The 25447-nt window shown below is 38.5% G+C and overlaps 1 protein-coding gene across 4 annotated transcripts in view; it reads right to left on the bottom strand.

Moving 5' to 3' along the window:
- LOC118799218 (trichohyalin-like) overlaps positions 1-25447 on the bottom strand; it is a 182888-nt gene that overhangs the window by 78617 nt on the left and 78824 nt on the right. For all 4 annotated transcript variants that reach the window (XM_036558957.1, XM_036558959.1, XM_036558958.1 and 1 more), the window contains 9 exons: positions 21049-21198; positions 18321-18500; positions 10919-11002; positions 9627-9794; positions 8215-8298; positions 7677-7844; positions 4941-5162; positions 1052-1282; positions 199-429 (listed from right to left, as the gene is read on the bottom strand). In XM_036558957.1, coding sequence (XP_036414850.1) covers positions 199-429; positions 1052-1282; positions 4941-5162; positions 7677-7844; positions 8215-8298; positions 9627-9794; positions 10919-11002; positions 18321-18500; positions 21049-21198 — 1518 coding nt within the window. The remainder of the gene's footprint in view (positions 1-198; positions 430-1051; positions 1283-4940; positions 5163-7676; positions 7845-8214; positions 8299-9626; positions 9795-10918; positions 11003-18320; positions 18501-21048; positions 21199-25447) is intronic.

The raw sequence follows: 25447 nt of genomic DNA, 5'->3' as shown, positions 1-25447 counted from the left end.
TGAAGATTTGAAATATTGACAGGAATACCAAATTAATCAAAAAAAGACATTTATGAAAAATTCCTCACTGTTTAAAATCTGTCCCAAAAGGACAGCAAGAAAAGCAGAGCAGTGATCAGGGCAATAACTGAGGACTTGTATTACACAGTGAAAGGCACTGAGCTCAAGGGAATACTTTCAGGTGTTGGAAAAACTGGCCTGCTTTTGCTGACTGTCCACTTCCACTCTTAATCTCTGCATCTCCTCTTCGCACCAGAGGCTTCTCTCTTCTCGAGTCCTCAGGCTGTCCAGGGCGGCCTGAAGCTCCTCCATTAGCTGCTCCACTGCCTCTTCCCAGTGCTCCATTTGGCTGGCTTTCTTCTTGTAGCGACACTCCAGACTGGACATTTCATTTCTCAAACTGCTAACCTCTGCTTGGGCCTCCTCAGCCTGAGTCATGGACGCAAGAACATACTATTGTTGGAACAATAAGAACCTTATAAGACAATAAGAACCTTATAGAAGCAGGAAAGACAAACTTGAATATATGCTAATTCTTCCCAAATTTCTATATAATTCAATCGTTGAGATGTAGACAAAGTCACTCAAAGTGTTTTGAAGTAGGGGTCTGTCCACAACGCAAATATAGCCATTTCATTTACTATTAAAAACCACTAGTGAAGCTACACATGAATTTATATGTCATGCTGTTGATAAAATAGTGGTACATCAGAAAAAATACAATTTTGGGTACTAGTTTGCCTTACAACACCCTGCATGTACCATTCTGCCATTAATGGATTTTCAAAAAAATCATTTTAGGTCAAAAGCTTTTCTCAAAACTACTGAAAAAAAAATGTCTCAGACATCAGGCAACATATTTAAAACCATTTCAAGTAGATGTTTCTGTGAGATTGTTTTTAGAATGGAGCATTTTAGATTAAACCACTCTGAATGTCTTTGTTTACATCTTAATTTAATCAAGCAGAAATATGTAGCATCGAGAATGGTGATAATATAGTACATGAACACCAATCCACAATAAATCTATTACCGATATAAAAACACCTACCTGCTTCTTAGAAAGCTGTGCATCTTCCTCCATTCTCTGGCTCTGGGCCTGCAGCTGCTGAACTTTCTCCATGGCTGCCATGTATTTCTGTTTGAAGATGTCGGCTGTGGACTGGTGGCTCTGGGCAGACGTCCTGCTCTCTCTCAGCTCTTCCTGAACCTCCTCCAGCTGCTGCTTCACGAGGCTCATCTGACCATCATGCTCCTTCAACAGTTCCTCATATTCTGTTATCTAAACAAACCAGTACGCATAAAAATGGTCCAAAATGACTTAGAATGAAATTCTGCTGCAAAATTATGAACAATTTTCCTTAACTTTACCATAGAAAGGCCAAAATTATTATTTTTAAGTGTTTTGGGAATAGAAGAAGTCATTTCTGAACCATGTATCTTAAGGTTTTGTCATTGCTTTGCAAATACAAGGCATTCTGGATAGTAATGTTATGTGGTAATTCTTGATGTTGTAAAGTAAGGAAGCCCAGTTTGGACATTTCTTGCTCTCGCTTTCAATTCAGTTCAATGTGTGCTTTTTGGCTGATCATCTACATCAGTGGTCAACAACCCTGGTCTTGGAGGTCTACCTTCCTGCAGAGTGTGGATCCAACTAGTCTGAAAAATCTGCTTCGGCTAAATGACCGGCTGGATCAGATGCATTAGTGTTAGCTAAGGGAGCCAGAACGTTAGATGCAAGTCAGTGCTAAACTCTAAAGGAAAGTAAACGTCTAAGTGGATGGTTGGCTGCCTCTCACCTACAGCGTAATTTATGTTTTATGATTTAAATTTCTTTCTTTTCTACAGCTTTCTACAAATTACTTCAAACTGTGGAGTGGTAGAGCACTAACATCACACTATATAATCATTTTGTATATGTATCTGCAACAAAATTGGTTTATATTTAAAGGGGTATTTTGGCCTAAAACAAGGGCTGAATATGATATTTATCATGTTATAGTGACAAGCAATCCTGGCTTCTAGCCTAGTTACCGATCTTCAGGCTAACAAATACATCCAAGGCAGCATTAGCATAACTCTTACCTCAGTTGACGATCAAGACAGTAAACAGTGATTATAGCTTTAACACAAAATGAATGCCAGAGACAAGTCTTCACCCTTTCAGCCAGAGAAAAAGAGCCAAACTAATGGAAAGTATCTAGTTGTCAGGTAGCTACCCTGCCAACTTTAGCCTTTAGCTTGTTGTCTTCCTCCTCTGTCATTTGTGTCATTTGAGTAATCCATTCTCTCCACTGCAATGATGATTTGAAGACTGCAGTTATATCACTGCAATAAGCAACAATAAAAAAAGCAGCCCGACCCCAAACATTCACCCAAAAGGAGCTGTAGTTTTTCAAAAATATGATCAGAAGGGGGTTTACTAGTCTTTCTCACTCAAAAGACTACTGCACTACTGCGGCAGGAGGACAGTAGACATGTTTACAACAGATGTAGCAATGGTTAAATTCTTCATTTTGGCTGGAGTGCCCCTTTAATGAAAACATTCGTTCCAAATTTTCGAGCTGTGAGAGTTTTTGACATGTACCATGTCGAGTTCCTCGTCTGAAATTAATGTCAAAAAGCCAGAGTACACAAATGAACGCAATTAAAGCATATTTGAGTCAAACACAATCATCGTGATCAAACATTCAACAATCTTATTTTGCTTCTAATTTCATTTCGACAATTTTACATTCCAGCCAGCTTCAGTGAAAGCCCTGTTTTCATGACCTCACGAGCTGATGCCATTATAGCATTATCAGTGAAATGTTTTCATGGCTTTAAAGAGGTTTTTTTCTTTCCTTCCCTTTGATAAATGACTTAGAAAGTGTGTAATGACTTTGATATGCTCCTCTTGTGACTGTAATAAAGAACCTGTGATTAAAATGGCATTTTCCATTGGCTTATTAACAAGAGGGCCAACTGGCTGACCTTGGGGCTGCTATGTCAAATTTGCTGGCCTTTTTTATCTTTGTGCTGTTTGTGCCCATCACATGGTGCTGCTTTGCGCGGCATAATGAGGGTTTCTCTGCATGCCAACGTCCCACCCTGAGCAGCAGTGATCTGCAGACAGGAAGAGCTGCCATCTCTGAAAACAAATTAAGCATTTCTCCTTCGCCAGCATCATCTATTAAAGCCAAAGAGTTTCCCCAAACTGCCCTAAATACAGCTTCAAGGTTGTGTCCTGAACAAACAGCAGCACCCTTGTTCCCAAAACAAAGTAGGTTAAAAGCGTCCAGCTGCATGCAGCCTGTGCAAAACTATTAAGCATGAAGTTAAAGCCAACCTGAAAAGTGTCAGAAAGTCGCCCAGCAGTCCAAACACCTGCACAATGCCAACAGCTGAGCAGTGAGAGGAAATACATTATTTTAACAAAGCTCAACAAACTGATTTCTAAATGAACTCTTACTTACTTGTTCATTATTTAAGGGGAATTCCACAGATTTTTCAAAATTCTTGCATAATTCCCTTGATGCAAAGTCATTCAGAGTGGCTTTACATAAAGTGGCTAATTGCAGAGAAAGTTACAGACTCAGATTTCCTTACAGTGGTGGTGATAGGAACCAGGGGTCACCATGTCTACAACACAAATATAGTCATTTTATTTACTATCTGAAACCACCAGTGAAAGTACATGTGCCTTCTGAGCTTAATATGTTGATAACAATGATAAAATTGGGGAAAATCTTAAAACTAGGTTTTCTTTGGGGACTATTTTGTCTCACAACACCCTGCACGAATAAATTAAAATAGATGGATTAACTACACGTTTTAGTATATAATACCGCAGAATTTTTTTAAAAACTGGAGGAGTTTCCCTTTAACACTTAGAAAAAGTTTGTTGCTGCCATATACTATTCATAAGCAATTATATAATTACATATGTAATTAGGTAACACTTTATCAGAAAGCTACCAACAGAAGGACTTACACATGCATAAGCACTGAATAATGTTTTAAAGCAACATTTAAGTATTTATGAACAGCTTAAGTAAATTGAACATAAATACAGTTAATTACATAAATAACTATCTGAACGCTGTCTACATAGGGACTACATGAGACACACATAAGCGCTGAATAACATCGTCGCTGTCGCTGTCCAAAGAAAAAACAAGCCTCAATTTTTTCTAATTTTTACTTTTCTACATCATTTAAACATGGCAGCTGTTCTTTACACTGTGTGAAAATTTCATGATGAATGGACCAAACTAAAGGCTCCAGAACTGCTCCAAAGTAAAATCTCTCTACACTAACTTACCTTGAAAGTAATAAAAGTTTTACCCTCTCCTAAACAGCTACTATTTTGAAGATACTTGTTTTTCTTTGGACAGCGATGATATTTAAACACAATACTTAATAAAAACGTAATTAATGGTAAGGGTAGAATTAAGACTTAGTTAATTTATTTTTCATTTATCAGTTCTTCAAACTGGCTAGTTTGAGGGGATCAAAATCTTTCAATGAACTAATGATGACATGTAGTTCTTAACTAGGCCTCTGTCTAAGTTGCATCACCTGGGAATGATGCTTCATAACATAGAACAAACCCGTCACTTTAGTTTAAGGCACCTTATGTCATTTTCTTCTTAAAAATCATATCATGAGAATACTGACATAAGCTATGCATAAATAGTCAGGTATGCTGATGCATATGTAATGAAGTGCCTATGTATGTCACTTTCAAGTACTTGTGCAATTAATTACATTTACAGTCAAAATTAGATCCAATTAAAATCAAAACTTTCTCCATCTGTTTCAATGAGCTACAAGTGAGAATGATCTATTATTAAATGACACCATTCTGTTGTTATTGCTGTTGATAACTGAGGTTTCTAAGGTTATCAGTGTTGCAACATATTCATGTTGAATGTTTATGGTAAATCAAAGGAGCATACCTTCTCTTGGCTTAGCTGCAGTGCATGCCGGGACTGGTCGAGGTTGTCTCTGAGCTCGAGAAGAATGAGGCTGTGCTGAGCGCTCTGCTCCTGGACCTGCTGGAGCTGCTTCTGAAGCAGCAGGTTCCTGTGGCTCCAGCGTTCTGTATCAGCAGCATGACCCTGCCGAGAAGTGGTCAGTTCTCCCTCTGTCCGCTCCCTCCGCTCAGTCTGATGCTTCAGCTAGAAGATGGAAATGAAGCTTATTATGGATCTGGTGCTACTTTTCGGGTAGTTAGACATTACAATGTAGATACACTGTAACAGATCAGTGTCTGGTGGACTTTGTAGTGAGGATTTGGGAAATATTAGAAAGAGCTTAGGTTTGTGTATGTATGGATAAATGCATATTCAGCTAGACACACTACACTTCAAAAGCTCGGAATCACTGTTTTCAACAATATACAGTACAATACTGGGGCAGATAAATGTATAAAGTGTATGTAACATCATGTTAGTACTGTGCAACTTCACCGTTTCAAATCATTAACCCCTTAACTTATCCCGACCCATCACGGTTCCAGCACGTCTATAACAGCTCAAAAGCCAACGTGAATTGGAAATCATAAAGCATTTTCCTTTCAGAGTCTAGACCAGTGCCAGCACAACATACGCCAGAAATCACTGGGCTTCATTCACCAATATCTAGTTATAGATACTTAACCAATAAGTTTTTTTCTTAAATGTGTTCTTGAGAAAGTTCCTCAGAAAAAGTCAACGTCAGATTTATGATGTGTTCTTACCACAGAATTGTTCTCAACTTCGTGCTCTTGAGTGTGTGCAGATTCTGTTTTTCACTAAGAACAAATCCCAAATAAGAAAACACTGGTGAACGCCAGAATCTTTATGAAAACCACGTAATTGGGTTTTAAGAAGAAATTTCTCTTTAAGAACGACTGGTGAACGAGGCCCTTTCTTTTAAAGCAGATTCACACACTCTCACCAACATTCAGTATCGACAGAAGATTAAGAGAAAAGATGAATTTTGAATTTAAAGAGCTGTAATTGATTCTAAAATGGCAAAGAAATGTATATAATACTGAGAATGAAGTTTAAGTAGAATTGATATCCAGAGTAACTTGCATTTCAAAAAGGCTGATCAAATCTTTATCAGACTTTGTTTTGAAAATACCACATGCAGTATTTTTTTAATATCTATGCAATAAAGGTATACATGTTTATAACATGTAAGTCAAGGTGCATCTACAAAATAAGGTATTGTACAGGTACCTCCTTCATTCATCAAGGTTCAAATAAATGTACCATCAATGGTCCAACAATGGTCCAATTATGTACCTTAAATCATTTTTCCCAGGTGAAAGGTATGTATTTGTACATTTTCATCAGCTAACGTTTTGAAACAGAACAATGAAATAAAATGTCTGGAGACAAGACGGGGTGTGTGGAGTCAATACAACTTAGTACAGAACTGTAATGGATTATGGTACAATTATGTTCCCTAACTAAAGGTACTGAAGACTTACCCTCGAGGGTACCAGTTACAGGAGGACCGCCCCAGTGATAGTACAGTACCTTTTTTCTGAGAGTGTATGTTCTGCTTTAAATACTGCAGTTAATCCACTGTCTTTCATAAAACCCAGTTAAACTAGTCAAAAACAGATGCAGACAAACTAATCCATGAGGTGGAGAAAAATGAGCTGAATCACCCTTCCTCAATTTTTGGAGGACACTGCGGGCCTGCTGGAAGTTTCAGTTACTGTCATGTTTTTAACTGGCTGTGAGCTTCTGATACTGCTTTTAAATGTGTTACGCTCATGTGAAATATAGAGTTATTTCCCTCAAGCTGATATATTTAAAGTTTATGATTTGTAGTCCATGTTTTGTCTTGATGAGCAAACTGGATTTTCCAGTGTAGACATCCTGACGTGTCTGAGCTCTGATTTTGAAATCTTTATATGCAGCAGCATTCAACTTCCTTGCTACACTGCAAAAAACTGTATCTTGTCAAGTGAAATTATCTTAATTCTAGTTGAAATATCTAAAATGTATTATTTTGAGATTCTTGTGCACTAGAATTTTTTTCCCTGTTTTAAGTAATTTTATTAAGTTAAATAATCTCACTGTACTGGCAGATAATTTTGCTTATAACAGGTAAAAATAAGGAAATAAGCTAAATAATCTTAAAATAAATAACAATCTCAACAGGAGAAACATTGGATTTATCGACTAGATTTAGATTTAGAGAAGATAATTTTACTTGAAAAGACACTAATTTTTGCAGTGTAATCAGTTTTTGTGACATAATTACCTCAAAAAAATTGTCTAAATTGTCTAAAAAACAACGAAGCTGCAGTAAAGTTTGTGGTATAATCACAATAGTAAACTTGAGGTTGTGCTATACCATCAGATACTGACACTGATGCGCTGATCTACGATGATACTTATGACCACAGCACACCAGCGTCATTATCTTGCGTCTTATTGTGTAATTTATTATTTGAATCATTTAACAACACTGAAAACAGGTGATTCCAAAGTTTTGAAGAGTAATGTAAATCACAAACTCACAAAATGCTTGATAACTATTTGATGAGGAAAAAAAGCACAAAACTAAACTACAGTGCTTCAGTCTGCCAGGGCTGGAGTTGAACACCTCTGGGCTGGTCTATAGTTGAGGTGCAGTTGACTTTAGATAACGTGTCTGGTGTGTGTGTTTGTCAGACAGGTGCTGTCAACCTGTTGCTGGGTGAGCTGCAGTTGACTCTGTAGCTGCTGCCTGTCCCGCTCTTTCAGGTCCAGTTGGGCGTCTCCTTGGCGACACGTCTCGCTCAGCTCCTGTAACTGCTCCTGCTGCCTCCTTACCCTCTCATTAAGCCTGCTGACCTCAGCCTCCTGCAGCACCAGCTACACACGCACACAGTGCCGCAATACACCAAAGTTCAACATCATCTGTATTCATAGCCTGGCTAAATATTGAAAATTATTCTGCTGCTTCCAAACACACACTCATGCATTTTTCATGAGTCGGTAAACAGATGGGTGGCAATGGCTGCAGGAGGGTCAGGGAGGACACCTACCTCCTTCTCTAAACACCCCCTTAGACCCACTCAGCACCTCATATGAACACCTAAAAGCAGTCCTAACAGTCTAGATGTACACACTCACCTACACACTGAACAGCAACACAGTCTGAAAAATTCTGCAACTCCACTTTTGGTCACGCTACACCTACTCATATATTAGCCTAATTAAGCATCGTTCTCTCTCCTCTCACCTCCTTCTGTGCTCCCTGAAGCTTCTCCTCAGAGACTCTGAGCTCCGTTTTCAGCTGGAGAATCACCTGATCCTGGCCAGCCACCTGGATATCACCAAAAGCTAATATCAAAACATCACATCCACATCCTACACTGCAGTAGTTTTTAAACTGAAGGTGTGAAAAGGGCTCTTTTTTGGTCCTTTACATTTGATGGCTTAAAATTTTTGCATAATTCAATTGTTCAGATATAAAGTCATTCAGAGTGGTTTGATATGAAACATAAGCATTTTAGAGAAAATGGTGATAGGAACCAGGGGTCATGATGTCTACAATACAAATATAGCCATTTTATTTATTATACAGTAGTGAATCTACATGCTCTTCTGAGTTTATATATATATTTCGTTGATCATGGTAAAGTAGCAGTAAACCTGAAAAATTATTTTTTTGTGGTACTAATTTTTCCTTATGCCCTGTATGTAGCTCCCCACCATGAATAGTTTTTAAAAATCCATTTTAGGCCAAACTTTCAAAACTCTCATAATACACTTCAGACTCTCATCATTTACAATAAAGTGTTTTACATCAAACTACTCTGAATGGCTTTAAAGAACCAATTTGTCCACAAAAGTCCACTTTTTTTTTTTGAAAAACTATTATTTTCAGTAAAACAACTAATTTCTGGACAGCTAAAATAAAAATGACCTTGCTTTATCCCTTTGGTCGTTTAGTGCTTTGACATTTTTATTTTGGCTGTCCAGAAATGAGTTTTACTGAATATAAAATATTTTTTCAAAATGAAAAATAAAGACTTCTTTGAAATAAATGACATAGTAGTCCATATTAATATCAATAAAACATGTATACTTTGATTTAAGCATTCATTAACATGTTATAAAGTGTTTATGTAAGATGTTATGAATGTGTTATGTAGACACTCAAAAAATCTTTCTAAAGCTTAAAGAACATCCGCATGATGTATTTATTTGGTTCTATACAAATTAAAGGAAGTTTGCTAGAACCATCCAGGAATCTGTATAGGATCTTAACATTATCACATCTCAATTACAAAAATGAAACAGTCCATTGAAAGGTTCTGTAGCAGAATCAAAAGTGCTTCTTCTATAGCACCATTCCAAGGAACCCTTCTGGCACCTTTGTTTTTAAGAGTAAAAGGCAGCAAATAATATTATCACGTGCTAATTTTTGCTGTGTATACCAGTTATCCATCATTACATCATATATTATGACACCTGTGCCAACTGACAATTATAGGTAACATGACATTATATTGCTGGGCATAATCTGTCATATCAACTCATGACTGCATACGACATCTGCCATGCCATGTTTATGGCATAGTTATGTCACTGTTATGTAGCTGGGTTAAAGTAAAGCGCTACTCAATACTTCAGCAAATGAGAGTGCACCTCTTGTTGGTTGGTTCTGTGTTTTTCAGTGATTACAGCGAGCTCCAGCTCCACTTTCCTCTTCTCACTGCTCTGCCTGTGGAGCTCCTGAGAGTGCTCCTTCAACTGGACTACCAGCTCTGCATTCTCCTCCTGCAGCTTCTCCAGCTCCTTCTGCTTCTGGAGACACTACACACACCCACACACACTTTAGAACTCATGGCTGATTATACACTACTGTTCAAAGGTTTAGAGACACTTGCCAAATTTTTGTCATTTAATTCCATCATAACCGATACATTATTCTAAACTAGACACCAAAAGATGTTTTATTCAATGTTTCAAGCTTTGTGGAAACAACAAGAAGTTATATAAGAACACATATTTTACAGAAAATTACTCAGAAGCCTCAACAACTAAATATATTTTTTTCAGTGTGTTCACATTTTGCATTTATTACAGCTTCCATTCTTTTCAGGAGTCTTGCTTTTAGTTTTTTTTAAAGAAATCTGCAAGGATGTTTTTCCACACCTCCAAAGTTCAGTCTTAGAAGCTGGTTGCATTTCCTGCTTCTCATGATCCAAGTAATCCAAAGTAATACATTCAATGATGCTGTCTGGACTCTGGGTTGGTCAGGCCATTGTTCAGTTCTGTTTCCTTTTCCTTCCTATTTCCTTTTTTTATACAGCTTTTTGACAACTACACATCCTTTCAGACTCATAGCGTTGAGTTGTCTTCTCACAGTTAATCTGATGAGGACAGTTTTGGTGGTCTACCAAGTCTTGCATGGTTGTTAGGAGTCCCTTTTTCTCCATAGCTTCTGATTATTTTCTGAAGCTCCTGTTTGTTTCACTTATTTGCCTTTAACTTTTCCCTTCCTTTGACAACTGAATTATCTTATATTCAATATCAAGAGAAATATCTCCTGAAAAACTAGTAACTTGTACTTTTAGACAGTTTTGACTGAGAATTAAATAAATGAGGGGTGAACTTTTGCACCGTATCTGCAACAAACTGATTTCATACTACTGAAAACAGTGATTCCAAACTTTTGACATGCAGTGTAAAGAAACAGCAGTGCAATGAGCTGAGGATGACCACAACATGTTTTAAGAGAGTGGGAGATCATGACAAATGTCCATGCAGATAATACCCTGCCTAATAAATGCCATCAATAAAAGAAAAAGAACAAGCTGACTAGCTCATGTTTCTAGCACATCGCTGTCTTTAAGAGAGAGAGCTCAGGGTAATATTTTAGACAGATTTTATTCAGGCATGTATGAATGCACAGACAACATCACTGCAGCACTTGCCTCTTCTTTACAGTCAGCGAGCTGTTTTTTGGCCTCCTGTAATTGCTTCTGGGCCACAGACAGCTTGTTTTCTCTCTTGTGTATCTGTAAACAACAAAAACCCAAGGACAAGAGCCACGTTTATTATTTCATGGAACCAGTCAATCCATACAACATAACATTCTTTAAAATGAATATTACTTTTGAAATTTCTGCTTCTTGTATAATTCCCGTTTTTACAAATTATACAATTCATGATAATTTAATGAGCACAATAAATGCAATTATAGCCGCGCCGGCTGGTGTCCTTGAGAGGCAACAGTGCGGCGTAGGAGGCTGCCTAGGTTATGTATTGTTACTGAAGGGATCTGCTATTGTTTGAGTTTCTCGCTCGCAGCCGCATACCATAATCAGCCTCTTTATATGCTGGGAGTTCATCTCTTCTCTCGGTAACATCTTCAATCTCAGGCTTTGCCAAATCGAGTCGGTTTCTTTAAATGAGATATTAGTTTCAAGCGGCACGCGGAGGGAATGAAGCGTTTCCGTGGATTTCGCCCCGGTTTCCGACCATGACAGCTAAAAATCGTCTAAACACAGAAAAATGTGTCCCCTCCCGTTCGCCATATAGGGCGTCTTATGGAAAGTGAAAGGTCATTTGTAACTGTCCGCAGGATTGATGGAGTTAAGATAGCTCTTTGCCCTTCACCCTGCACTCATGAAGAACAGTCTCAAATGACGGAGCATGGGGCAACTTCACGCTGGACCATTCCTCTCCCCCCCCACCCTGTGCCTGAAAGGAGGGGGTGGCCGGTTGGCCAGCCCAGGGGCCACACGAAAGCACATCCAGATTTAATTACCTCGCTTTCTCCTTCATTAAAGGCTAACCTGTCATCCAATAGCCCACCGTGCGCCGAGCGTCTGCAGTTTGCACTGATTCCTGCGTTGCGGCCACCCATTCAAAGCTATATTCGGAGAACGATTGCTTTTGTGGCCAATGCAAACACGGTCAGGATCAATCGGAACCGGGCTTAAATGTTTTTGTATTGGCCATCTGTCTGGAGCTGATGCCTTCAACGCTGAACCTAAGCAGCAGAGGCATGCGCTTCTGCAGGCAAGGGCAAATGCTACCATTCGGAGTGGATTAGCCATTGCGCATTATATATACGCTAGACCTCATTTCTTAGCCCCAAAGAGTCGGAATCCGCTTAAAATGGCAGGCAAGAATCTTTAAGTAGCCCTACATGACTTATAAATAAATAAATGTCTCCGTTTAATCAGAAATAACTTTAAGGTAACCTAAAAAAACTAGCATTCCAGAGGGCAATGTGTGCGTGTGTGGGCCGACGCTGTGTGTGGCGAATGGCGCATGTCCGTGAATCCAGCATGAGTCTTAAAAAAAGAGTGGGGGGGAAGGAAAACAACAGTTAAAATATTTCAGAGTGCATCAAAAAAGGCTCTTGAGAGAAGTGTATCATATCAGTAGTGCATAATTCCATTGTGTTTGTACATTTCGTGCATGCATAATATATTACGTTCCACACCTTCCTGAGTGTATTTAACAGGTTCATTGTAGCATAATCTCGCAAACCTGACATCTGATGCGCGCCACTGCACTGAGATTGACGTTAACCGTGTCTGAAAACAGGAGGGTTTTAAATAAATAAATAAATGAATGGACCAAAAAAAAAAAGAGCGAGGTGTGAGCGCGTGTGAACTGAAAGAGGGCCGGTGTAGCCTCCTCATGAAACATTAAAAGGAAAGCAGCTTTTATTACTCATTAGATATGCGAGCGTGGCGGCAGAGGAGCTACGCCGTTTGTGTTAGGCTGTTATTATACACCTCATTTCCATTGTACCTTTGTGATCACTCGCGCTCAAATTAAATGTCAACCCAGAGGAGATCATTTAGAAGCGGAGACAAATAACACCAGTTCCATGATCTGCTCGTTTCAGAGAGGGGGGAACTGAGGAGTGGCAGGAGTTCTTCATTAACCCTTTAAAAGCGGCTACTTCTGCCTGTTACTCAACTCTTCTATTTTAAAGGGCCCATTTCATGGAAAAGCAAATTTCCTTCATTGCTTTGCAGAGGTAGTACGTAAAAAAGCACTGTTCAGGTTTTAGAGCATACCATTCATTACGAAGTCCATACAGCCCAAATATGAAAAGTGTGCAGGAAAAACAGCTAGAAAAACACAAAAACCAACTCAATCACATATATCCATCTATTCAGTCTACAGCAGTTTAGCCCCGCCCATTCATATGGAAGTCATAAGGAGTGTTTCAGCTCTGAGTACTTTTGAAATACAGGGCAGCCAACCAGATTATTTTATATCAGTCTTAAAGGAACAGTAACAAAAACAGCCTGTTTAATTCTAAGGGATGAAAAGAGGTTGGAAATGGTCAAAAAATGAAAAATCTAAAACAAAATTATGAGCATTTTTAATATATAAAAGCACGTAAATGTTATAAGTGGACCTGAAGGAATAAAAATACAAGAAAAATTGGGCCTTTAAAGTCAACATGTATCAGATATGCATTTTCCTTCTGTACTGTGACAAATGCTGTATCAGCGAGTGTCTCTAAACTAGCTGAGCCTTTCCTCTTGATGTTAGGTGGTCGTTTTGGGATAGGAAGGTGACAGTGATAGTATTTGTTCATATTAGTTTTCCCCACCTGCTGATGTGTAGTGGCGTACTCAAAAATCAGAAGGTGTGAATAGCATCTTTAATTTGTGTACATGCACATTCAGAAACTATTACAGTCAATCCTACAATAAAGGCATCAAGAAATCTATTTTATTAAAGCAATAAGCCACTGCAGGCTGGTGTTCCAGTGAGTTTACCTTGGTTAAGAGCTGTTGTTAACTGGGATGTGAAAAAGAGTAAAATCACTGTAACGCACAGCCTCGAGCAGCTTAATGCTTTTACAAAAGGCAACAAAATATATGAAATACACTTTTCATGACACACAATATGCATAATGACAATTAAAAAGTTGGAACAGAGAAAAGAAACAGTAGTGCTTAATGTCAATTAAAAAATAGTAGTGGCAATAAAAACTGTGAATGCAATGATTTAGTTCAACATTTCACACCCTACACTAAATCCAGTTAAACAGAACTAACCAAAAACAGAGAGTTGTTCCACACAGAACACAGAGTTCTTTACTTACTGATAATATCCATGATATGCTCAGAAAAGCTTACTGTAACATAATTTATCACAGTAACAATGAATATTGTCATATTGTTCACTCCTACACTCTTAAAAAGATGGTTCTTCAAGGGTTCTTTTGTAAAGACAATGGTTTTATATAGAACCATGAGCACTCAAAGAAACACTTCCATGCCTAAATGGTTTTTTGCATAGTGAAATGGTTTTTCAGGTTGATGGAGAATATGTTGTACATGGTTTTATATAAAAACCTTCTTGAAAATGGTTCTATACAGCACCAAAAAGAGTTCTGCTACTGTTATTATGTCAATCTTGGAGCAACAGAAGACCCCTTTTTTGTGCTATATAGAACCATACACATTCTCCATCAATCTGATGAGACATTTCACTATGCACAGAAGCCATGAAGCATGCATGGCTTGAGTGTTCCTGGTTCTATACAGAACCACTGTCCTTACTAAAGAACACTTGAAGAACCATCCTTCTTTAAGCGCATAGTATAAAGTGCTTTTTGACAGCTCTGAATGTGAACAGATTTTAGAACCAGAACCAGGGGTGGGTGATATGATAATATTTTATCATCATCATAAATTACATCACAGTACACTTTTCTGAGTACATCATGGATATTAGCAGTATTTAAAGAACGCTGAACAACTGCATGCTTCATTACAAAGAGAACATAGTGAGTGTTTTAACTGGATTTAGTGCAGAATTTGTGAAATGTTGAGTGAAAATTATTGTATGGATTTCTTTGTGTTTTTTTTGTGGCACTGCTGGTGCATTCTGTCTATTCCACCTTATTAAACCTCAGAAAAAGGAAATATTAAGGTAAGTATCATGAAATATTGTACTATTTAATAAGTAGTGATCCATTTTACTATGCTTAATGCGGCCCAACTAATCTAGAGTCAGATCTTACCAAGTTAAAGTGAATAAGGACAAAGTCTCTGAATGCATCACTAACGGGACGCGAGGTAACACAGGGTTAAAGTAGGAGGAAACTAAGAATCACGTTATGCGGCGCTGGTCAGGCTGCTGTTGTGCGGTCCGACTGACGCTGCAAAGCATTCACCCCTGATATAAAGGTCAATGATATCTGGAATTGCATTACTGTGCTTTAGTGCAGATGCATTAGGAGTATAATAGAAGTAATGCGAAATAGGTCTATAAACTGCACTCTTCATAAGTTGCGCGCCTGCCATTTTCTTCTCTGACAGACTCCAGACTTTGTTGATTATTTACCTAAGGAATAAGGAATGAACGTCACATAAGGAATGAATGTCAAGAGCAGCATAGACACATCTCAACCACCCACCAACTGGGTCCATCACTCCTAACTTTTAGACAGGAACTCATGGGGTAAAAAAAAAAAGAGAGAAAAAGAATGAAAAAAGCAAAAGAGTCACATTACGGACAGAAAGCCACTCAAATCAAGGAGGAGGTATTTTTAAATCAATCACTTGCGTATCCGTCTCCCCTCCCCTCTCCTCCGTGTGTTCCCCCACTTCAAATGCTGACAGAGAGAGAATCCCAACTGACGTGCAGTCGCTCCATAAAGAGAACAGAGAGAAAAAGAAGGGGAATAAGTGTGATATGAAACCAACCAACAAACAAATCGAGCGACTGTCAAACACATTGAATATTTATGGCTAGAAAAAAAGTGCTCTTTTATCAAGACCTCATGGTGAGATATCAGGTGCGGCGACATTTAGACTGCGGAGGATCTTCACTGAGGGAGAGGCTAAAATGGATCTGTCGAGAAGTGCAAAGTCATTCTGCAAAGTCATTCTGCAAAAACACCCTCTACGCCCCATCGCTGAGTTACTCTGGCCAGTGGGGGCTTCTGGGTAGTGCAAAAAACTGAATCTATCATGGCTCCTGCTGAGGACAGTGTTGAGAGGTTTTGACAAAATCATATCACATCACAATATTTTCCAAACACATCACAGTTACAGATCATATTTCAGTTAGCTTTAAAGTGGGAATCAACCCATTTTTCAAAATTAATGCAGCATTAAATAATTAACAAAGTCATTCAGGCGGGTTCGATGTGAAATGCTTTGTTCTACAGAAACAGAGTTTAAACTGTTCAAAGCGGTTGTGATAGGAACCAGATGTCTGAGGAGTGTAATACCTCTAAAGGCACAGACTCATAGACAGTTATCATATCAAATGGTTATGAATATGCTGTCTGATTCCTGAGACATTGTTTTATGATCATTTTGAAATAAAGTTTCAAAACATTTTTAAAACATGGTGGAGAGGTAGATGCAGTTACAACTATTTTACCATCATCAACAATCAGACATGCAGTCTTATGCAAAAAACTTTAACATTCCCACTCAAATTACATTTTGTTGAATTTCTTTGTGTTACCTTCTGATGACCCTTCCATGTAGATGATGTTTGTCCAACAACACTGCACAGTGGACCAGTGCATTACTATTTCCGTGTCAGCCAAACCTTCCGGTCATTGGCAGTGATGTAGGGGTTTTGCTTTGCATGCCTGGTCGTCTAAGAGCACTACATTCAGAGATTTTTCTTGGCATTCCAGATCTTGTACTGACTGCAACAGTTCTCTTTTTCCTAATGACATTTCAGATAGTGAAACAAACTATCTATCGAGTACAAACACGAAGTGTTTAGATCTTTTATAAACTTGCTTTGTAAGAGACAATTATCATAAGTTTCAGATTCTTAGTCAGTCGCTTAAAATAGTCGATAGCTGTTGAGTTTAAGCACAACACCCTAAGAGGTTTGAAGGATCACATAAATTACTATGCTCTGAATCTGTCTACACATGACTTGTACTAAGGCCCAATGAGTCAAATAAAGTCTGAGAGCCTTACAAAAAAATTAGTGGATCAACTTTGTATGTACTTGAAATTAAGTGATTCCAAACTTTTTAACTGTAGTGCATCAAAATCATTAATTGTAAAAACCGTTATTGCTGTATGACACCGATATCAGAGTATGCGACATATAAACCCAGCACAAGCTAAGACTTTCTTTTAGCACTGATTTCAGAAGAACAAATTACTTTTATTTCTTTTTCCTCTCCTCTAATAGACGTAGGGTCATAAAAACAAAACACCAGCTTTAGACCAAAATGCCCTTCTTATTAATGCAGTATTCAATTAAACAAGTTTAATGCAGCAATATTCGATCAAACTAGTTACAGTGCAAAAAAGCAACAACATGTTATACTAAATTCTTGCATGGACAGGTTAATCCTTTCACCTTAAAAAAAAACCTTCTTTTTGTCTGGAAATGAAAACTGGAGCTTTGGTCCAGCGCTGCTGAAGCAATAAATATCTGAGCGCTTGCTAAACACCAGAGAAGGGGGGAGTTATTTCAAAGCAAAGTGTTAAAGCTATTTGTTCAGCTGCACTAACGCAGGGACTTCTCTGGAACAAAAGCTATTATTGTTCATGCACCCCCCCCTCGAATACTTTTCTTTTTTCCCCCCTTAACAGGAAATGGACAGTGGCAAAGTTACAGTAGTTCAACATATGAGATCAGAGAGAAGGTTTTTGCTGCAAAGCAGAAGCAGATGTGGAGCAGTAACAGGACCCTGTACAAAAATTAATGGCTGTGTTGTTTGCTTGGCAGATTTGAAGATAAGCGTTAGGGGGATTAATTGAGAGAGTACTTATGCTCGGTTTATACACGTTTATACATTGAATATAGGTTGTTTTGTAAGGGTTAAGGGGCTAAAGAGATGGTTATTTGCATGGCGGCAGAATTAAGTGCGTATCGGCAAACGTCTGCGAGAAAATTAGGTTAACCCATCTTAAGCTTCACACTTGGAAGTGCACCCCCCCATCTGAAATTCATTTCAAGTAAAAATAAGAGGACAGCTTTGCTCTGCAGAGAAAACACTTAAAATACCTTCTCCTTTGCCAGTTTGGGTTTGACAGAGCCGCGGCTGTTTTCTTTCTACACAGAGTTAGTCCTCTGTGATTACGAACCTATACTGTAACGCTCTCGTCTCAGGGAATGCCAACACAAATACGTGCTGTCTCTGAATGGTGATATTTAGATAAGACACTGTGAAATTAGTGTAATAGACTCCACATTCCTCTAAACAACACGTCCTGGGAATTCGCCATCACAGGGGAGGAGAAAAGTTCAGAAACGCGCACGCACTTTTCTTTTTCCTTCCCTCGCAAAAAAAAAAATAATAATAAAGGCGGAAAAGAAAAGAGGGAGGCAGGAACAAAAAAAAAGGCACTCTGCTCCCTTTACCTTATTGCCAGCTGCTCTCCTGGTGTCTTTAAGAGTTGCGCTTGCCCTACTTAAAGCCTCCTGCTGCTTGAGAATTTGATCTCGCAGCTGTTGAGATTGTTCCGTCTTTTCCTGTAATTTGGACTTGAGCAGGCCGACTTCTAAACCCAGGCTATTAACTTTCTCCTTGCTGGTCTGCAACTGAGAAAGAGGAGAAGAACATGAAGAAGTAGTGATGAAGAGAAGCTAAACGCCCTTTAAATCAACATGACAATCCTTTTAAGTTACCTGAAACATTCACACTTTGTTTTAAGAATAAAAAGAACCCTGGGTTTAAGAGTTGCTAATAAAAGAGGGGATAAAAGAACTATTAGAGTCAGTCTTCTATAACAGACACATGGTGCTAGGCAAAAGTCAGAGACCACCCTTTATTTATTCAGCTTCTCATCAAAACAGACATACTGTAAGTACATTTCATTTGTTCATGTTATGTTTGAGAAGATTAGACGTAAGATAATCCACCTGTAAGTAAAAAAAGCAATAAAACATGAACAGTTCAAAAAATATGTATTAAAAGAAGATAGAGAGAAAACGAGACTCCTAATAACTGTGCAAAACCTGATAGACCACCACAACTATACAGTACTTAAAGCTTTCATCTTTGAGAGATCAGGCTTTGGAATCCAGCTTTGCTAATCAAATAAAGTAGCTGCTGGCGGTCTCAGAACAATGGATTGACAACCCCCAACATCACTGAATGTGTTTGGGATTCTCGGACTGTAAGAAGCAGAAAATATAACCAACTTCTAGGACTGAACTTTGGACGTGTGCAAAAATATCCCTGCAGATTTCTTTAAAAAAAACTGAAAGTAAGTCTCTGAAGACTCTGGTAACCTAAAGCTGTGTTTTCTTTCTAATTACATTAATCTTGTTCTTGCAGGCAAACAGTAAACATGTACTACGTATACTCTTCAAATAATGTTCCAGTGACCAATAAATGACCGATATATTTCACTAATCTTCTCTGCTCTCAAAGTAAACTGGGCGCTCCTAATCTTGGGTAATGTTTCCGTAAGCATTCCCCTGACCAACCACAGGGCTCATGTCTCTTGCCCCGCCCACACATCAGTTTCAGAGTTAGAGAAACTTTGTTAGCTAAAGCTAACCCAGCATAAGCTAGCAAGTTAGACCACTGTAGCTGTCTGTCGCCTGTTCATTCGTTTGTCCACGTACGACCACGGTTTGTTTGTCTGTTCTTTCATTTCATTCACACACTGCTTCGTCTGTCCATTTGTTTGTTCATCTGTCCATCTGTCTGCATGTCTCATCTGTTCCTTTGCACACTGCTTCAACGGTCCATTTGTTCATTCGTCCATCCATCTGCACATCTGTTTGTCAGTGACTTTTTCCTCCAGTTACCGTCACATAAAAGCTGGACAATGATTTCATGTATGAGTGGCAGAGTGGGCTAGGAGTGTTGGACAGAGAGCTATCAATCAAGCTGCTCATAGGCCACACCTACACTGTTTTCAGAGAGGTCTGATCAGCGGTTTCTAACCTGTGGTTTATCATATTTGTATCTTATATTTATCTATTATTCAAGCTGCATGTTTTATGTAACACTCACGTTTAGTATCATATAAACATTTTTAATATTTTACTCCCAGTGGAAGCTGTAATAAAGGCAAAGCATGGACACATTGAAAAAGTGGATGTCATATTTAGTTGTTGAGGCTTCTGTGGAATTTTCTGTTGAACATGTTTTCTGCTACTGTGAAATAAATAATTTGTACTTAATGGCAGTTTTGACTGGAAATTAAGTAAATGAATGGTGGTCTCTGACTTTTGCACAATAGTGTGGACATACACAAAAGTCTCTATGCAGATTTCTCTCCAGCCCTGCATGCAAAATCCTCCACTCTGCCAGAAAAACGGCCTTGAATACATAGATTTCTGCTCGAGCAGCATCTCTGTATCAATAAACAGCATGTCCGCAGAGCCTGTGTAAATAAAGATGCACCTGTACGGCATGTGGTTTTACATGAGGACCGTGCTGCGAGAATAACAGAATTCAATACGAGGGGACAATACCGCAGTAACACGCGTATCGATCTATTCACAGTTCATTGCGGATTACTCAGTGCTGTTCCGCTATTCATCTATTCCAACAGATATCAATTATTAAAACACAATACTATTCAAACCTGATCTACTGATCGTGGTTGCTTTTCAATCTTGCATTAGCGAGGCAATTAAAGCAAAGAGCTGACCGCAATCTTAGGGCATTCTGAGGGGAAAAAAAGCCTATTCAGAATGTACCAAGGCACTAAGAAACAGAGCTTTAAAGGTTATCCTATGATACACAATCAGCAGCAGTTAGAATCAAGTGACTTTGTTTTGTCAAGGACAAAGTGTTTGGCCACTCTAAATGAGCGAGCCCTCATCATCATCCCAGAGAAAAAAAAAAGTGCTTAAAGGAAGAACCCAAACCCAATTATATTCATCATTAGTATGCTTCCTTAATGTTCTCATTTATTATTCAATGGGAGCCATAAAAAGTTAAATTCACTATTTCACATCTTGCTGCTAAATGATATTCAAATGAAGCAAAAGTCCTTCATTTGCTCTGCACAAAGCCAATCCTCGGCGGATCTGAGCGTGGCCGCACTCCATTATTGAATATCGGCCGCGATAAACAGGAAGATTAAAACGAGCGGTATTCCCAGGTCCGCTATGGGGGGTTCTGTACCTGGTTTTGGAGGCTCTGAAGGGTGTGGCCGTGCTCTTTAACCGGCTGCTGCTCTTTCCCAGCCAGGGTCCTCCTCACGCAATTCTGAGTGGCCTGTAGAGAGGTTGTGTCCAGCTGCAACTGCCGCATCCTCTCCTCTCGCTCCCGCAGCTGGACACACAGCACAGCAATCAGGGTTAACAAGGGGAGGAAACAGGGGATGGACGACATACAGTTGTATGCAAAAGTTTGAGCAATCCAAAAAATGAAATATGCCATTTTTCTGCAAACCTCTGTGCACAAGTTCTATTTATTTGCTGAGTTTAACATTGAAACACCAAAACATGTACCATTACTTTTGAACAGGCCACATTTTATGCTTTATTTTTTCCCAATGTGTTAAGTTCAGTAAATAAACAGCATTTGTGTATTAAAAAGTGCAGAAGTGTGTTCTCTGTAGAGGACAGGTTGATTCAATTTTCCTTAGAACACCAACAAAACAATCGTATGATATCATTTAATCTTCTTGGATGAAAAACACTTCCAGGGGAAAATTCAGGGGATAAAGTTGTGTAATTTAGATTTTCAGTGAACTGTTCCTTTAAGGAAGAGACTTTGTCTAAGATTTTGTCTTTTTGTTAGAAAACTGCAAAAATTCCAACAGAGCACAACTGGACTTGTTTAACTGTATATAACTGTATATAATCCTGTACTGTACTGTATGTAAAATATTTGTTCATTGATAAAATAAGACACTTACACAGCTTTTACTAAAATGATCTAATTAAACTATTGTTGCATTGCGTCTGTTTCAAATGATCAAATATCAGAGGAATGAAATATCATGGTATATTGTGTATTGTGAAAATGTATAAAGGCTATACTGTATTGTGTTTAATTTTAAAGGCTAAATAGTAAGTATTTCTCTTTTTGCTATTCAACATTTAACCATATTCATCATCATCACTGTTTACAGATATTTATGTAGTGCCTTTCCCAGGCCTAACGTTGCTTCACGAGAAATAATCATTGATTTTTACATTACAGTTTCTTTAACTAACATCACTCTGCATTAGCCAACATTAACAAGCCATAAACTTGAGTATTAATAAACCACATACAATGTTAAGTGTTAAGAACTGGGATGCTAATTAGGGGTTTTGGATTAAGGTTAAGCAGTAACACTTTCTTTTACAGCCCCCTAAGTTCTAGGTATTAACCAAGTGTGGGGTACACACTCAAAAGTACTAGGTAGTTATTTTGAGTAACACATTTCAAGACAGTCTAACTATATTAGACAAAACGGCCAACAGGTTCTAGATATTAACTTTGGACGTGTGTGATACAGTCTTGAAAGTAAAATGTAACCAGAGAGTCTAGAAAAATTACAGTGGAATGTGTAACACATTGTAAATATTAAGCAGATAAAGGATAGTAAACTATGTCATGAATAAATTATTATTTGTAATATTAAAAAGGTGGTAAACCTACATTTCACTGTACTGTCATGTTTAACCCTGAGAACCCGAAGTCCGCAATTTGCAACCGTTTGCAAAACGGTAGGTAACTTCTAGCCTTCATAACTTCAGAATGGTTTAAGCTACAGACATGATACACATATCAGACCATTCAGCAGACCCGGCCCAAACTAGCTAGCACAACTAGCTAGTCATTGAGCATGAGCGAGTAATTCAGCTTGGAAAATCACCCCAAATCCTGATGTTATTGCTCTGTTTTTTGGCCCTTATATTCCAACAAAGGGCTAAAACAGTGACATGATTCACACATCAGATCACTCATCAGCACATCCTGCCATCACTAGCCAGAGTGAAGTTAGCACAAACACTTTAATATATAAGAAACTCACATAGTACTTTACATAGTGAAAGCGACTTTGAATCTGGGCCGTAAAAGAAAGGAATGACTATCACTATGGTTTTACTGGGTCCTTACCACATACTTAGATTTTCACAATTTACTTTCCTGCCTAAACACCTGTCATTACAGTGAAATTTGCGTATGCTGGTAGTTACCACCTCATTAGCGTGGCAGGTGTAGGATTCTGGAAAAATTAAGCAGAATCTAACAGGCATTTAGCTCCAAGTTAAAGATAAGGTGAGCATCTACAAAGACCCTACAGTGGATCATTAAAATAAGTGTTATCTTTATGCTTCGATTAATCAGGAAAAGAAAAGGTGTGGCCAATTATTACAATTATTACTCCTTCTACACAATGTCCTTTCAAACATAAAACACCTAGCCCACCTTCTAAATCATACCTTAGGATGCCTCCTACACTGCCCTCAAAAACACTATTTCACTCAGTTTGAATGATGCAGAAACAACAAAGGAGCCACGCATGAACAAATCTCGAACAAACAGGGCAGTCCGAGTACTATTATGGAGGCAGTTTGATTGTACAAGAACTTTGCACTGCTGCACTGTTAGAAATAAAGATTCTGTTCAGGTACATTTTTTTGTTCATCAAAGTACAAACAATGTAAATGTGCCCTCAAAGGTACAACAGTGGCTTTAAGATCCAACTGTACACCTTAAATAATTTTTCCAGGTGAAAAGTACAGATTTGTATCTTTTCATAACCCAATGTTTTAAAACTGAACAATCAAATAAAAAGCCTGGAGACGAGATGGGGTGTGTGGAGTCAGTACAACTTAGAAAATATAATTTTAAAGGATTATGGTTCAGTTATGTTCCCTGACTAAAGGTACTGAGATGTACCCTTGAGGGAACCACCCCAGTGACAAGAGGGGCACTGCCCCAGTGACAGTTTAGCACCTTGATTTCTGAGAATGTATTCGTGTGACCTCTCCTCTAATGATTAAGTAGAGATAAATTAGTGTGGTCAGTAACATCAAACCTGATATTACTGAACATACTGAAGCAGCCTGGTCATCAGCCACGTCAGACAGGAAGGGCCATAAAACAAGTTTATCACTTCACAACAGCAATAACCATACACATGATGTCAGCGTTTTCAAAAACATCCACCTGAAAACACAGAAAACTGTTTTTAAAATCTCCATGCTGGAGCGAGTTTTCCAAAGCTCAGTTTCCAGTGATCTAAAATATCACTCATGCGGGCGGGAGGCCAAAAACGCAGAGAATAAAAGTACACATTCAAAAAATATCACTAGTTCCCATTTTCATATCTGAGCAGTGGACGAGTAGGTCTGTGTGCATTAGCACACTAGCAACAGTTTAGCCATGCAGTAGAGCTGGGCAATATGCCAGTGCCGTTATCGTGATAGATTACATCACAAAGCGCTTTTCTGAGCATATTGTGGATATTGTCTGTACTTACACTTTCCAACTGCCCTTTCACTGCCCATGATAGTGTACAATGTTAGATAAGGGAACCAATGCAAAGCACTACCCAACAAACGTACATAGATATCACGAAAAAAAAACCTGAACAAGTAGGGATGCATCAAAAATTCAGCCGCCAAAAAGGGAAAAATGGCTGAAAATTTTGAATGGAAAAAAAGCAAGTAAGAAGTGTCAAATCTGAGGGTTTACTAATAATTTTATGTCAATGAAAATGGGAACTAGTGATATATAAAATATTAATAAGTATATAATAAATAAGTCTAGTCAAATTATAAAACCAATAAAAGCACAAGGCAGCTCTCCAACATGATTAAACGCTAGCTGGTGAGAGCAAAAAAAAGATCTTCCGCAGAGATCTAAACAGCAGAAGTGTTAAAAAGCCATCCAGTGTTAATTCCTGTTAATGTTCCTTAGAATCAAATAAGATAACTACGACATGAACCTAACAAAAACAGCCCATCTGCATTTTCACAAGAAAATCAGTTATCACTCACAACTTCACGTAAAGAAGAAACAGTCAAACTTTCTGAGGTGCAAAGTCTGAGTGAGATTAAGAAAAGCTACCGTCAGTTTATAAGACACATCAGGAAGCAGAGCTGCTCTGTATGGGGAGAGCTTGTTGACAAATAGCACGCTAGTAAATTCCACATCACTGTCAGGTCTGCAGCCCTCGCCGAAGAAACGTGAAGAAACAGCAGAACCTCTTTCAAAAGCTAGCAGGTAAACTGGGAATTCTTGAGGGGGGGATGAGCAGAGTGAAGAGTTTATGGAGGGGAAAAAAATTCAGCTTTCAAACACCCCCCTAACTCCAAAAGCTGCTTCTTCTGATAGCTAAAGCACCAAAACATTTCTGACAACAATGGCTGATTTTGAACACCTGGCTCTTTTAAGTTGCGGAGCGCGGGCTGGCGCTGACTTAAGAGTCTGCTCCAATGACAACTGCATCTGTACCGAAGGAGAGATTAAAGTGTTCCAGCACATTCTGTCCATTAAAGCAATACTTATGGGAATGTGTTTAAAAAAAAAAAAGAAAAAGAAAAAGTCTATTACTAAAACATGGTGCAGGATTTGT

This window comes from Colossoma macropomum, unplaced genomic scaffold (genome assembly GCF_904425465.1).
Source record: "Colossoma macropomum unplaced genomic scaffold, Colossoma_macropomum, whole genome shotgun sequence".
Taxonomy (NCBI): Eukaryota; Metazoa; Chordata; class Actinopteri; order Characiformes; family Serrasalmidae; genus Colossoma; species Colossoma macropomum.
This window is presented reverse-complemented; position numbering and strand designations above follow the sequence as displayed.